Source organism: Dysidea avara, chromosome 1 (genome assembly GCF_963678975.1).
Source record: "Dysidea avara chromosome 1, odDysAvar1.4, whole genome shotgun sequence".
Taxonomy (NCBI): Eukaryota; Metazoa; Porifera; class Demospongiae; order Dictyoceratida; family Dysideidae; genus Dysidea; species Dysidea avara.
This window is the reverse complement of record NC_089272.1, coordinates 29,792,505-29,805,876: the sequence shown is the minus strand read 5'-3', so window position 1 is coordinate 29,805,876 and position 13,372 is coordinate 29,792,505. Positions and strand designations below refer to the sequence as shown.

The 13,372-nt window shown below is 37.9% G+C and overlaps 2 protein-coding genes across 3 annotated transcripts in view; one reads left to right on the top strand and one right to left on the bottom strand.

Annotated features, from left to right (window-relative positions):
- The window catches only part of LOC136261137 (uncharacterized), a 258,251-nt gene that overhangs the window by 135,461 nt on the left and 109,418 nt on the right, over positions 1 to 13,372 (top strand). The window lies entirely within an intron of this gene.
- Positions 2,177 to 12,061, bottom strand: LOC136261047 (uncharacterized). 2 transcript variants are annotated; one of them, XM_066055022.1, is made up of 8 exons: positions 10,748 to 12,061; positions 9,996 to 10,446; positions 9,741 to 9,941; positions 7,615 to 7,770; positions 6,364 to 6,606; positions 4,772 to 4,998; positions 2,531 to 2,658; positions 2,177 to 2,441 (listed from the first exon to the last, which is right to left on the bottom strand). In XM_066055022.1, exons 1-8 carry the CDS (start codon positions 10,841 to 10,843, stop codon positions 2,339 to 2,341), a joined length of 1,605 nt encoding a protein of 534 aa, XP_065911094.1. In that variant the 5' UTR covers positions 10,844 to 12,061; the 3' UTR covers positions 2,177 to 2,338. The 2 variants fall into 2 exon arrangements, with proteins under 2 accessions (XP_065911094.1, XP_065911086.1); XM_066055014.1 differs by having other exon boundaries at positions 9,741 to 9,947; positions 10,748 to 12,060.

Below are 13,372 nucleotides of genomic sequence, written 5' to 3'. Positions count from 1 at the left end.
CATTCTTAGCCACCGGTACCGACCAAAAGGGGTGTGGAATGTGGTGAGGAGTGAAGACGGATCATCAAGTTTAACATGCCAGAAGCCTGACCGTACATCCAGCACAGTAAACACTTTTGCCTTGTCAAGCCGTGTTGCTATGTCCTTGATCGTAGGTAATTGGTAGTGCTCCCTCTGTATATAGCGATTGAGGTCCCTTGGGTCTAGGAAAATTCTCAATGCACCATTCTTCTTTGGCACTACTACCATTAAATTAATCCATGGTGTAGGCTCGGTCACTGGTGAATAATCTGGTGCTTCACCAGATCTTCCAATGTGTCTTGTAGACGTTCCCTCAGTGCGGCAGGTACTCTTCTTGGACTATGTTGGATGGGGGTTGCATCAGGACCAAGTCGTATGTGGTAATGTCCTTCCAACATTCCTACTCCTTGTGAAAAAACCATTGGGTGAAGCTTAAGAAGCTGTTCCTTAGAGGTGTATGGTGTGATCTCTAATGCAAAAACTGCTGCACCTTTTGTGTCTGGCCTGTTCATGTCATCGTTGTCAAGATAGGTGATTATTTTCATTCCCAAGCACGCCTTTCTCCCTAATAGAGGTCGGATTGCCACAATTGTCCAATGATGCTGCTGAATGTCCAGTGGAACTTTTACCTATCCCAATGTACCATTTGGTACAGGTGGGACATCATGGGATAGTCCCATTGTACTACCAGGAGGGATTTAATCCCAAGCGTCCATCCCGTACCATTGTACCATTTGGTACAGGTGGTACATCCCAGGATAATCTCATTGTACTAAAGTGTCCATCCTGTACCATTGAACCATTTGGTACAGGTGGGACATCCAGGATAATCCCATTGTACCAACAAGTAGGATTCAATCCCAAGTGTCCATCCTGTACCATTGTACCATTTGGTACAAGTGGGACAACCGGGATAACCCATTGTACCAACCAGAGGGGTTCAATCCCAAGTGTCCATCCCGTACCATTGTACCATTTGGTACAGGTGGGACATCCCGGGATAATCCCATTGTACCACCAAGAGTGGCTCAAGCCCAAGTGTCCATCCCATACCATTGTACCATTTGGTACAGGTGGGACATCCCGGGATAATCCCATTGTACCACTAAGTGGGGTTTAATCCCAAGTGTCCATCTCGTACCATTGTACCATTTGGTACAGGTAGGACATCCAGGATAATCTCATTGTACCAACAAGTAGGGTTTAATCCCAAGTGTCCATCCTGTACCACTGTACCATTTGGTACAGGTGGGACATCCCGGGATAATCCCATTGTACCACTAAGTGGGGTTTAATCCCAAGTGTCCATCTCGTACCATTGTACCATTTGGTACAGGTGGGACATCCAGGATAATCTCATTGTACCAACAAGTAGGGTTTAATCCCAAGTGTCCATCCCATACCATTGTACCATTTGGTACAGGTGGGACATCCAGGATAATCCCATTGTACCAACCAGAGGGGTTCAATCCCAAGTGTCCATCCCGTACCATTGTACCATTTGGTACAGGTGGGACATCCTGGGATAATCCCATTGTACCACCAAGAGGGGCTCAATCCCAAGTGTCCATCCCATACCATTGTACCATTTGGTACAGGTGGGACATCCCGGGATAATCCCATTGTACCACTAAGTGGGGTTTAATCCCAAATGTCCATCTCGTACCATTGTACCATTTGATACAGGTGGGACATCCTGGGATAATCCCATTGTATCACCAAGTGGGGTTTAATCCCAAGTGTCCATCCCGTACCATTGTACCATTTGGTACAGGTGGGACATCCCGGGATAATCCAATTGTAATATCAACCTGAAGTATTCATCCTGTACCATTGTACCAAGTCAGATATATGTGACCAGATTTGCAAAGAGGGGTTTTCCACACACATATGACATACAATTTACCAACTTAGACAATTCATAACTTAAGATTGGTAAGAGCTATGTACTGATGGTCAGTATAGCGAGTACCAATATAGGTTAATGGATGGAGAAATTTTCAGGTCTTTGTGATTTTTGAACGTGGTCTTCTATGGAAATGGATGTGTGTGGAAAAACCTTTTTCACAAATCTGAATCCTATAGTATCACAAAACCAAGAGAGGTCTGTCAGCCCTGCTTTTACCATTTAAATAATCTACCATTTCGTGTCATGTACGTTTAACTGCTCACATATTTAATCAAAATGTGCACAGTATAAAACAATCCTGTCATTCTAAGTATTAAGCCAATAACATGTCAGTGTGTAACTCGAGACCTACGCTGTGATATAATTGTATAAAGTAATCATTCCTAGTGATTAGAAGAGTTTTAATGCTTAACATGATACTTTCCTAGGGCTCTTTCTTCTTGGTGTGCTTGGACACTCATTATTATCATCATCATCAGCATTTCTTTTCTTCTTCTTGAACCTTGGTGGTCTGTAATTCAACTTTTATAATTACAGTCTGCTATTATGCTGTTCAAGTATTTTTATTAATTGTACATTTATGCTACAATAATGGCTTACTGTAGTTCATTCGCCTCCATGGCCTCTCTGTATTCCCTCAATGAAACTTTGTATTTTTGTAATTTTGCACTTAACTCGATTTTTCCTTCGCTATCTTCAGGAATTGTTTCCTTCACAAAGATGTAATTCTACAATCCATACAGTGTTACATAAATAATGTGTGACAGAAAAGAAATTATACATTCACTATACTGTGTACATTGTGATACCATATTTTCTGGAATCAGTCTTATATATAGTGAATAATCTAATAATGAAGTGGATCAATTTTCATGAACATAGCTGGAAATGAAGCAAAATGAGCGATCTACGTTTCACTAATTGATAGTTGGGGCATGCATTCAGATTAAAAAAAAATTAGTCTGGTGTCCCTTTCTTTTGATGTGGTATTTGCAGGTTCACCAGTTACAATCTTGTTATAAAAAGAAGCAAACAAGGAGAAAGAAAAATAAAAGGAATTTTAAGTTTGATTAGAATAAAAAGTAAGGAAACAAAGGAGGTCATCTACACCTGCAGATATACAGGGGTGAACTAATGAATATTTAATCCCTAATTCAGCCATGACAATGTCCACTAGTATATCTGCCAGGCATAGGGCAAAAGGTAACTGACATATCATATTAAATTTGCATTTAAATGAGCACTCCAACCATATAATTTCTAAAGAACTAAGTTCTATTACGTTTCATTTTCAGCAATGTTCAACCCATTAGGCAGTGTAACATATGAAGATGACTACAAGAAACACCTCTTTAAATACTATAGAAAAGTAGGACGATATTTGTGACACTCAAGTGTAATAGTCAGCAGAGAGGAAGTCATATGCATTACTTCAAATCAATACCTTACACTGTTAGTGAAAAGAAATGGGGCACAATTAGGAGGACAATGGTTGGTCCATAATGGATGTATTGTATGTAAACAACAAAAAAAATCAAGCCCGTAGCCCTTGAGGTTGTCGAGTTATGCTTGTCTGAAGGCATCAAGCAGGCAGTTCGTCATCCATCAGAGAATTTTGCTAAATTTAACATCTGAAGCATTTTTGGCTATTGTGAAATTTTGAGTTTGTTTATACCTCACCAGTACTGCCAAGACACTGTGAAGGCATTGTGAAGCTGGTTTTGGGGTGATATTTTTTTGGCCAGAAAAGCCCAAACCTTCATGATCCCTAATATTGTGCTGTATGATATGTTTCAGAAAAAATTCCATGAAACGATGCCTATCACATGTACAGGTGATGTGTACAGCAAGCTATTAGACAACATAGTGAAACTATATAAACGTTTACAATATTAAATCTAGGTGAACCTACGTATTGTAAGTACAAAAGGTGTAAAGCTTGTTGGTGTTGCATGATCACAGACAAAAGGTGACATGAAAAGTTTCACAGTAAGATAACTCGTAACAGAAAAAAAATTGTACCAAAAAGTTTTGTAAAAAAAGGTGTGGGAAAATTGAATAGCATATTATGTTTACTTGTGGTCATTACGAGGTTTACACCAAAATTTTTCGCTAGTTTTGCTCTTACCTCTGCATTTAATGCATCCTGAAACCAAACATCTTTTTAACAAACTTGGAGAATTCAGACAAGTGCACACAAACTGCTCCAATACATACAGTGGTTAGTGAAATAGCTGGCTGACCCCAAGAAATGTAACTAGATGAACTGACAGATGGCTTTACACCCTTTTATATGCATACTGTTTTCTTCCTTTTCTTGTGCAGAATCTTCATTATGAAGTTGCACAGGATCGGTACATATTATTATACGGATGTTGCATGGATGTTGTTATACGGATGTTATTAACGTGTTCTTTAGCTTTACCCTAGTTTGATTTGTAAGAAGCAAAGTATTCATGCTCTATACATACCCCATATGAAGCAGCTTTTACTTTGAGGTTATGACGACAATACAATATGGTAGGTTTATCTCAAATAGAAGTTTGAAACACAGACATAAGCACCATGCACATAAATGTGAGCAAGTAACTGTTTATGTAGCAAGGTTGCTAAGTTTATAGTGAAAGCCTGTAAGTGTCAGCTATTTACCAAATCATACAGGTGTTGTAATTTTGAAGAGGTGTGTATGTATGTACGTATGCATGCATGTATGCAGATGTTTTAGGTGCTTGTTACTCTTGTTCTTGTGCTAGTTCTATATTAAAGTCTTTTTTATTATTACCATGATGTACTTGTTTGCTTAGCAAAGCTTATATAGCAAGCATTCACAGTAAATCTTACCACTGTTTTGGCTTTTGCCTTGACTTCTTCAAGGACACCCAATCCCTCTGCTTCTAGTTCCTTGAATGCATCCACAGCTCCACTCTTGTACCCATAAGCCCTAAACTTCTTGGCATAAAGCAAGGCTGATAGGTTCAGCTGTTTTCCAGGCAATTTCAAGCAGTACCCGGGTGTATTCAACTCTGCTCCCGAGCTGCTGCAATCCAGAAGGCTACTGTCTTGTAGACCTATAATAACAAGAGAGCATAAACATTGTAAACAGCAGTATTTACCATACCCTTCGTTGCAGATCGATGACAGATTATAAATTAAACTATGTCATGATGCATTGTGTTTTTTGAAGTTTAGCTTTTATTGAGGTTATTTTCCTCAAATACCCTTTGGTCTCAACTAGTTAGATACCATTAACAATTTTTTCCACGCAAGTCACATGTTTAGGCGAATTTCAGTCACAATATAGTGATCACTACTAGTGTGTAGAGACATTGTTACAAAGCATCACTAAGTCGTTAAGATAATTATATTCATCAAAGAAGAATTATTTTAGCACTAAGTGCAGCAAGTGAGCACTGTTTTGATTAGGAAGCCACCAGCACACAAACATAGTTGTTACACGTACATGAGTATTAATTTAAGTATGTTATTTGAAAACCTTTGTTTACATATTTATATTATCTAAAGACCTTTGGAATGGTACAACTATCACCTCAAGTTTCAAGTGAATATTGTACTATTCCTCAAGTCTCTAAAGTGGTGTAGATGTGCAACAACGGATATATACTGTAACCTTGATGCATACAAGCACTTTAGTAGTTGATACTAGCATACCGTATTGCATGGCCGGTCTCGTATAAAATCCTGGTTTCGTCTAGTCATCAGGATTGATAACATCATAACCACCATGAATGCCCATTCATAGCTTTAATAGGTATCATTGAAACCTTTTACATGTATAGCTGATTAACATCCAATTAGTGTTGATTTTGGGAGTGATAAGAGCTTAAAGAAATAAGCGCCTGGGCCATAATTCAAGACAGTATGGTAATAAATTCAATAGCTTGCCTGAATACCAGTGCAATTTCTACCTGTATGCAATGGATGTAAGAAACATTTACTCTACAATGAAAGAATTTATCACTTTCATAAACATGAATAGTATGTGTGCATTGAGTTGAGCCTTGAGAAAAAAGCTAAAGAAGGAAAACTGGATTGTTTTCCAAGAGAAACGGACCTTCAGGTAACCAAAATAACAAATGCTTAGTGGTGACAGCGTAGGAATCAACAACAGACATGTACAGTTTGACTCCATTACATGTTCAGAACAAAACCATAACAGATCAAATATGGCTGCAATGGGAATGTATGGTGAAACATTTGATTGGTCATATGTAATGTGTTGGATGTCAATGAAACTATTTTGAACTATTTTTAGTAGGTAAAGCAGTAGCTACTACAAATGAGCCAAATTTCAAGCGTGGGTGTGATTCCATTATTAAATATCTGGTTCAGTTCTATGTTTACACATACTATGGCATGCACCACCTGTCATTGTATATACTTGCTTATGTAAATTAAATACAGGTATAGCATACTTGTCTTTAGCATTTCTACTTCTTCCTTGATGTTGCCACGTCCAGTCATATAGGCTGTTTGCTGGCAACACAAGCTCACAAAATTCACGGCAGCTTTTATTGCTGATTCGGATATTACGGATGCTATTTCATCACTTTGCTGGGTCTCTACAGCTGAATCATCATTTTGCACTTTGATGTAGGATAACACATGTAAAACTGCTGCAACCCTTAAGACCTGTCCTTTAGATTTGCTGAGCATTCCTACATGTGTAACAAGTCTCATTGAAAACTGTACACCAATCATGCTCACAAATATATGGGTATGCAGTAGCTATAGCAAAATAAGCAGAATTTCCAATGCCATTAAAGCAAAGTACACCTGTTTACTGTAAAAATAAAAAAATAAAAAAACTTCTCCAACAATCAGTGAAACCATATTAATCATTTTGACAGACTTGTACACTATTATGGTAAAAACAAAGGTTTATTTTTATTTGTGAGCTGGTCTGAAAAAAATCAGTCTTATCACCTATTTACAAGCATGAAGGTTTTATCTCACCAATGGTTGAAGCTATGTGTACAAAATTTTCTCCCATTTTGTATCCTTTCCTAACCTTTAATATCATCCACTGAACAAGTAGCCAACAGGTAAGTTTCCATTGTAGATAGTTTTTTACAAAGGTTGACCCTGGCTCAGCTGTATCAGCTGAACTCTACAATGCATGGTGGCAGTGGCAGTGGCAGTGGCAGTGGGAGGGCAAATGGAAGAGAAAGGCTAAATAAGGAATGAATTATACCAAGAATGGACCATTAGGGGCTCAAAAGAAACACCACAGAGTTGTACAGCCATACACAGCCATTTCCTTGTTGCCAAGAACTCCGTCAAGGTCCCAGACAGCTTGTACTGCTTGCCACTGGGCTTGGAAAAGCAGCCAGCAGAAAGCAGACTACTTGACACAGGCTAGTTGTCACTGTAAAATATGATAGTGTATTCTATAGCTTTGTATTTGTGACTAAAAAAGTCAGTTTTGCTGTTGATGGCGAAACAACCGATTTTGTCAGATCCACTCACATTTGTGTTCAATATATGTTTAGGAGACCACACAGGATAACTATTACAATGTTAACACTTCAAGTGTCTAACAGGAAATTACTATACTAATATTTGCATAATAGAATAATGTTACTGGTACAGTGGCAAACGCCACCACAACAATGATTCTTAGGACTCAATGCACTGCTGATATTACAATATGATTATATACGTACCTGATAGCAGATCATCCATACATGCCAGGGCTTCCAACTGCTCCTGCACTTCATCAAAATATGCAACAAATACTTCTGACTTTTCCTTGATGGTGAAAACCCTATCCTTAGGGATTCCAGTTTTCCCAGGTATCCAGACTTTATGTAGAACCTCAACTACATAGCAAAATAGCAAATGTGTGCTAAGCCAAAATGTACACAATATATGTACATCATAATTTGTTGGTTTTTTTTATTGCAAGCAAATCTACATTAATGTATTCTGGGTAAGCTGTACTTAGGGGTAAGAAATACTTCAACAATACCAATAAACACAATATTTTACTGACATCAACATTCTAACGGGCAAGGAATTGAATAACCCAGTAGGGATCAAAGTAATGAAAACCATCTGCTGGTGTGCAAATTCAACCATTAAATACTTTGCAAAACCAACAACAACAAGGCTACAGTAGAGAAGTAGGATTTTCATCACTTTTATTGTTATGACTCCTATAGCATACTATTCTGATTTCCTCTGCAGTTAATCAGCTCACCCAACATAGTACAAAAATTATCACATTTGATTCTTGCATGAACTAGCACACAAAGCTATTGATGCACTACCCACAAATCGATACCTATGTGCTAGCATAAAAAGAGGGACACAAAGGAGGACAAAGGTAAGTCTATGACCAATGCTTTTAGGTCTCATGGTAGTTTAAAAGGCATATCTTGAGTCGATAAAGATATCAGTTTCACCAAGAGTAAACAATATAATGTTAGATATAGATAAAAAGCAGAAAAAGGTACATTATCACTGTTACGGTTGACTTCATAGTGCTGTTTCCAGTGCATAAGCAATGGAGCATACCCTTCCATGATAGCCAATAGTTCAAATCCAGGACTATGGGTTTCTTTGCCTTTTACCTGAAATTCTTTATTGCAAAATCTTTTTAAACCATCTTTTTTACCATACATTTATTGTAGTGTTCATAAAGTCAGCCGGTATCAGAATCAATAATTCTGTGGCCAATACAGGGTGTATACTGGTTATTGGAACAAGCATAAGAAAAATTATATAAGGATTTTAGACACCATTTTGCCTGTTTTGGGTGGGTAATAAATCTCATATACTCTACCTTGTTTTCTAATATACTTCATACCTTCAGGCGCAACATAACATATATTTAATATTTTAAGTTTATCCAATGAGATAACCAAGTGCCCCCCTTCTTTGCAAAAATGGTGGGCAGCACCAAACTACCAATGAATATGCATTCCTAGAATGTGGTGATGTAATGAGAACCGCTAAATTGTGTCACATGGTTGTCATGGCACTAGCATTGTTGTGAGAAGACCAGCCGCTTTTGCCAATGGTACGGTAGAAACTACCATAGAAGAGGTACATGTAACTAATTTGAGTGTAGTATAAAATAGAGTCTAAAACAATTATATGGGTACGATTTAGAATCTGTGAAATTTATAAACCCCTCAGGCCCTTAGTAGCACCCTCACTTTGCTTGTGCTCTACAGATCGGGCTTTCATGGTTTGTAAATTCCATAGACCCACATCATGTCGGTATAACTATTATTTAAATTAGAGTATATGTAGTACTACAATAAAAAGTACTGAAACAAGCTGGATTGGAGTAGTACTGTATGTAACGTCCAGATATATGAAGTGTGAATAAAACATCCCTACTGCGCAATGGAGATTCTAATCATAGAAATTCACTTCTTATCGTTCTACAGTATCTGGACATAATTACATACTACTCCAATCCAGCATGTTTCAGTAATTTTTATTGTAGCAGTACTATACAATGTCCCTACTCTAATTTAAACTTCCTCAGTATACTGGTTGCTGTACAGCAAACTACTTCACAATATATCAGCATCCTTAAAATTAGACATTTAAACACTGGACAAGCAGCACATCATCCAAGACGCATATACACTGTGTTGATTAGTGTAAAGTTTGTTCCATTGCACTAAGTTACAAGGGGGGGATTGTGTGACCTTCTTTCAAACTTCCTTTTTGGAGATAGTGACCACCCCAACAGTACCCACAGCCATAGTAAAACGATTATTGCGACTTACAAGTACACTAGTTATCTACTTATAGTTTAATTATTGGTACTCACTGAGACTCTCTGTGAATTCCTTTTTCACTGGTTGCAGTGTTTCAAATCGAGAATATACAGGTTGAGGGAATAGCCACAAAAATCGTTGTGCAAGCCCTATTTCAGCACTGCCACATTGCTCAATAACAGACCTTGCAATGCTGGGTTGGCTAAACCCTCCAACTGTGAGACTGGTACTTTCCATTGTGAAATTTGCATCACCTGTTACTGAGATTAAACATGTATGAGGTAGAAATAGTAAATTATTCTTTTTACCTGTGTTACGAGCCCATGACCTTCCATTATAGAGCTGTAAGAATAGAGCAAGTTCGTGAGAGAGTTGTATGTTCTTGCCTCGATACAGGTTAAGTTGGGAGAGAAAAGTTGACAACTCATCATATAGACCAAGCAGCCGATTATTGTTAGATGCCATCAAGTCTCCCATCTTTTCACATGTTGAATCCCCTAAAAGCCAAACCGGATCACGAGCGGAGCAGTTACATTTTTTCCTGGTACACTGTAGCAGATTCAGAAGGTAGTGGTACAGACCAGACTTTGTACTGCCTGTCGGCATATTAATGGACTCCCAAACAAGAACTCTTTCAGACCACTCAGTCCCTGGGACTTGTACAATTGCAGGGGAGATCATGAAGCTCGTTAAACTAACGAGTCCTCCAAGCACAGATATGGGAGGTATACACAAAGCTTTACCTATTTGAAAGCAGCCCTACAGTGGTAGATAAAATGTATTCATTAATTGAACAACAGTGTGCAAAAAGCTTTAATGCCATAAATTACACTGTAATGTGCCTGCACGTCCACATCTATTTAGTGGAGTTTCCTATTAGCTAGCAGACTGATTGAATTGTATGCAATACATGTAGCTTGTTATTAGTTACTAAGATTTTGCTTAAACCAACAGATGCAATTTTATTAAGCATACATGCACTATTTTGAACTTGTATATGTGTGTACACAACTACTGTCCACTGGTTGTATTCATAATTTACAAATCCATGCATACATACCTCTTTCAGTTCTGGAAATAAACTCCAGTCCAGTTCTAGGGCCCAACACTTTTCTAGCCGTTGTCTAGTTTCTCTGCTTCTTGGATCGACAGCCATTGATACAATCTAATAACACACTTTCCAATACTATTAGAGTGAGTACAGCATTAACAAAATATTCTCTACTTATATAGATGGCCTAAACTCCTTACAAGGAAACCAGCAAATGCACCCCATGACAACGGTACATTAGCCAATCAAATAACAGAATTTATTTTGAGTAGACCATAGTTTTAGGTGTAGAAGGCAATCATGCAGTGTTAAGATTCTTCAGTGGATAAACAACCCTCACCAATGGTACTGTATCATCAGGGAGGGTTGTTTATCCATGTGATTGATATCTATGAGGTGTGCAAGATATTTGTCAAGAATTGTACAATGCTGTTCTACTGGTAAGAATTCTACTAACATTGAGACATTCTCTGCATACCACCAACTTTGCACTCCACTGTTTCTACTTTATTCACACTGTTTATCCAGTTTGATTGGAGTGTAATACACTGTACTGCAGGATAGTACTTGCTTGACAATGTTACAATCACTGTCAAACCCCACCATCAAGACTTCAGTGCTGAGGAGGGCTGCTTTTGGTGTAAGATACTTACCTAAAGATTTTCCCAATTACTGGCAGACTTTGATGGACTTTAGTTACAAGGAACATCATAGCAGTGCTATTGCAATTGGAGACTTCCGGATGTGTGTGGAAAATTTACAAGAGATGGATGCTGCTGTTTTTCAAACAGATGATCATTTACTTCAAGAATTAATAGCATGTAAAGATCAAAAGGGTAGACCTTTAGGTCTTATCTTAATTAGCCACAATAACACTTGCCTTTTGTGCAATTCGAAATTGCTGGTGAGAAAGGATCGGCCTTCTCCAGTTATTGTTTATGATGATAATTTGGGATCATTGCATGGTAGCCATTACCATAAATATTGTCAGAACAGGTCTTGTAGTTTTACCCAGTATTATGGCTACTACACTTTGCAAAGGAATGGCTCTACTACTGTCCTTTACAACAGTGACTGGGATTCCTTAGACTATTTTGTGTCATCTAGAGAGACTGTTTTTTCAATGACAGTGCTACTTAAATGTAAAGCTGAAATTTTAATTGGTCAACTTAGTTTTAAGCAATGTGCAGACTTGTACAACTACATTCACAAGTATGGTACTGGTGACAATGCAAGGTATGTAAATATGAAAACATAATCATTTATGGATGCATACATGCAATCATTCCACCTACAACTATTATCACTGTACTGGCCTAACATTGTGATCCATTTACACCTTACAGCAACAGTGCAGCTATTCTCATTGAAAGACAAATGCTTGATCGCAGACGAATAGAAGATGCATTTTTCCAGTTTGCTGTTCTGGAAGTAGTGCAATGGTACCCAGGAGAGTTTGACACATCAAAATTGCAGTTACACCACAATGCTACAAGTACTATTTATAATGTTACTGCCATCTATCATGGCCTTTTTATGAAAAAGTGGGCAGGTACAGTGGTATGATACATATGTATAGATATGCATTAATTATCAAATTGTAGGACATCGTTGTGCACGACCAGGATGTGGCAAAGCTTTGGTCATAGATGGCAATATGAAGAATCATAGAAGTGTCTGTCGTGCAACAGCTGCTGGATACACTGAGTACAAAGGGCTTCCTGGTAGAGTACAGATAGGCTGTACCAATACACCTGCCGACAAATCATTGTTTTGTGATTCACATAAACCTACGATTGCCAGTGCAGCTGAGTCAGATAAGATTGTAGGTGAATATCCTGTTGGCTTGATTATAGCAAAACGAGAAACAAGATCGTCGATTTTGTACAAAGTATGTATAAACAGAAAGTGGGTGTCATGTACACCCCATTTTGCAGGTAGTTTGGTTAGGCTATTCAGAAGCAGACAGTACTTGGGAGCCAGCCTCAAGTCTACCAGTAGGAATGGTTAGGGAGTATGAAGAAGGTGTAAAACGTGATTTGATCACAGATAATTACACTTCTGGTGGCCAAACAGTTTGTACCATGACTTCTGTTGTGTCAAATTCTTCAGTAGTCACACCTGCTTCAGAAGCAAAGAAGTTGCGCTTAGAGTGTACTCCAATTGAGTCAGCTAGTATGGGGTATATTAACTTGAATTTGTGTTTACATTAATATATATATATATATATATATATATCAGAGTATTTATTGATCAAGAATCTGGCACTTCAGTAGCACTGAAATGTAATACAGAGAAAGACAAACATCGTAAACATCACTACACTGCAGGTACAGTTTATGTATATATGGTGTTTGTAATATTTAACTTTGTAGTTTATGTACATTATGAATGTGCATTTATGGTTGTTAAATTATTGGTATGTTTTAAAGTAGTGAAACATTTACCATTCTACTTTGTTTTCAGCTTTGTTTCACCTGTTATAAATGACAATACAAGAAGTGCCTCTCTCTGCAATAAATCCAGTCATGCAATTAAACTAGCACCCCCACTATCAATTACTGGGAAAGCCATTCAGCCTTGTTTATTACCCATTATACAATGTTATAATCAGGAACAGCATGAGAAGTACCT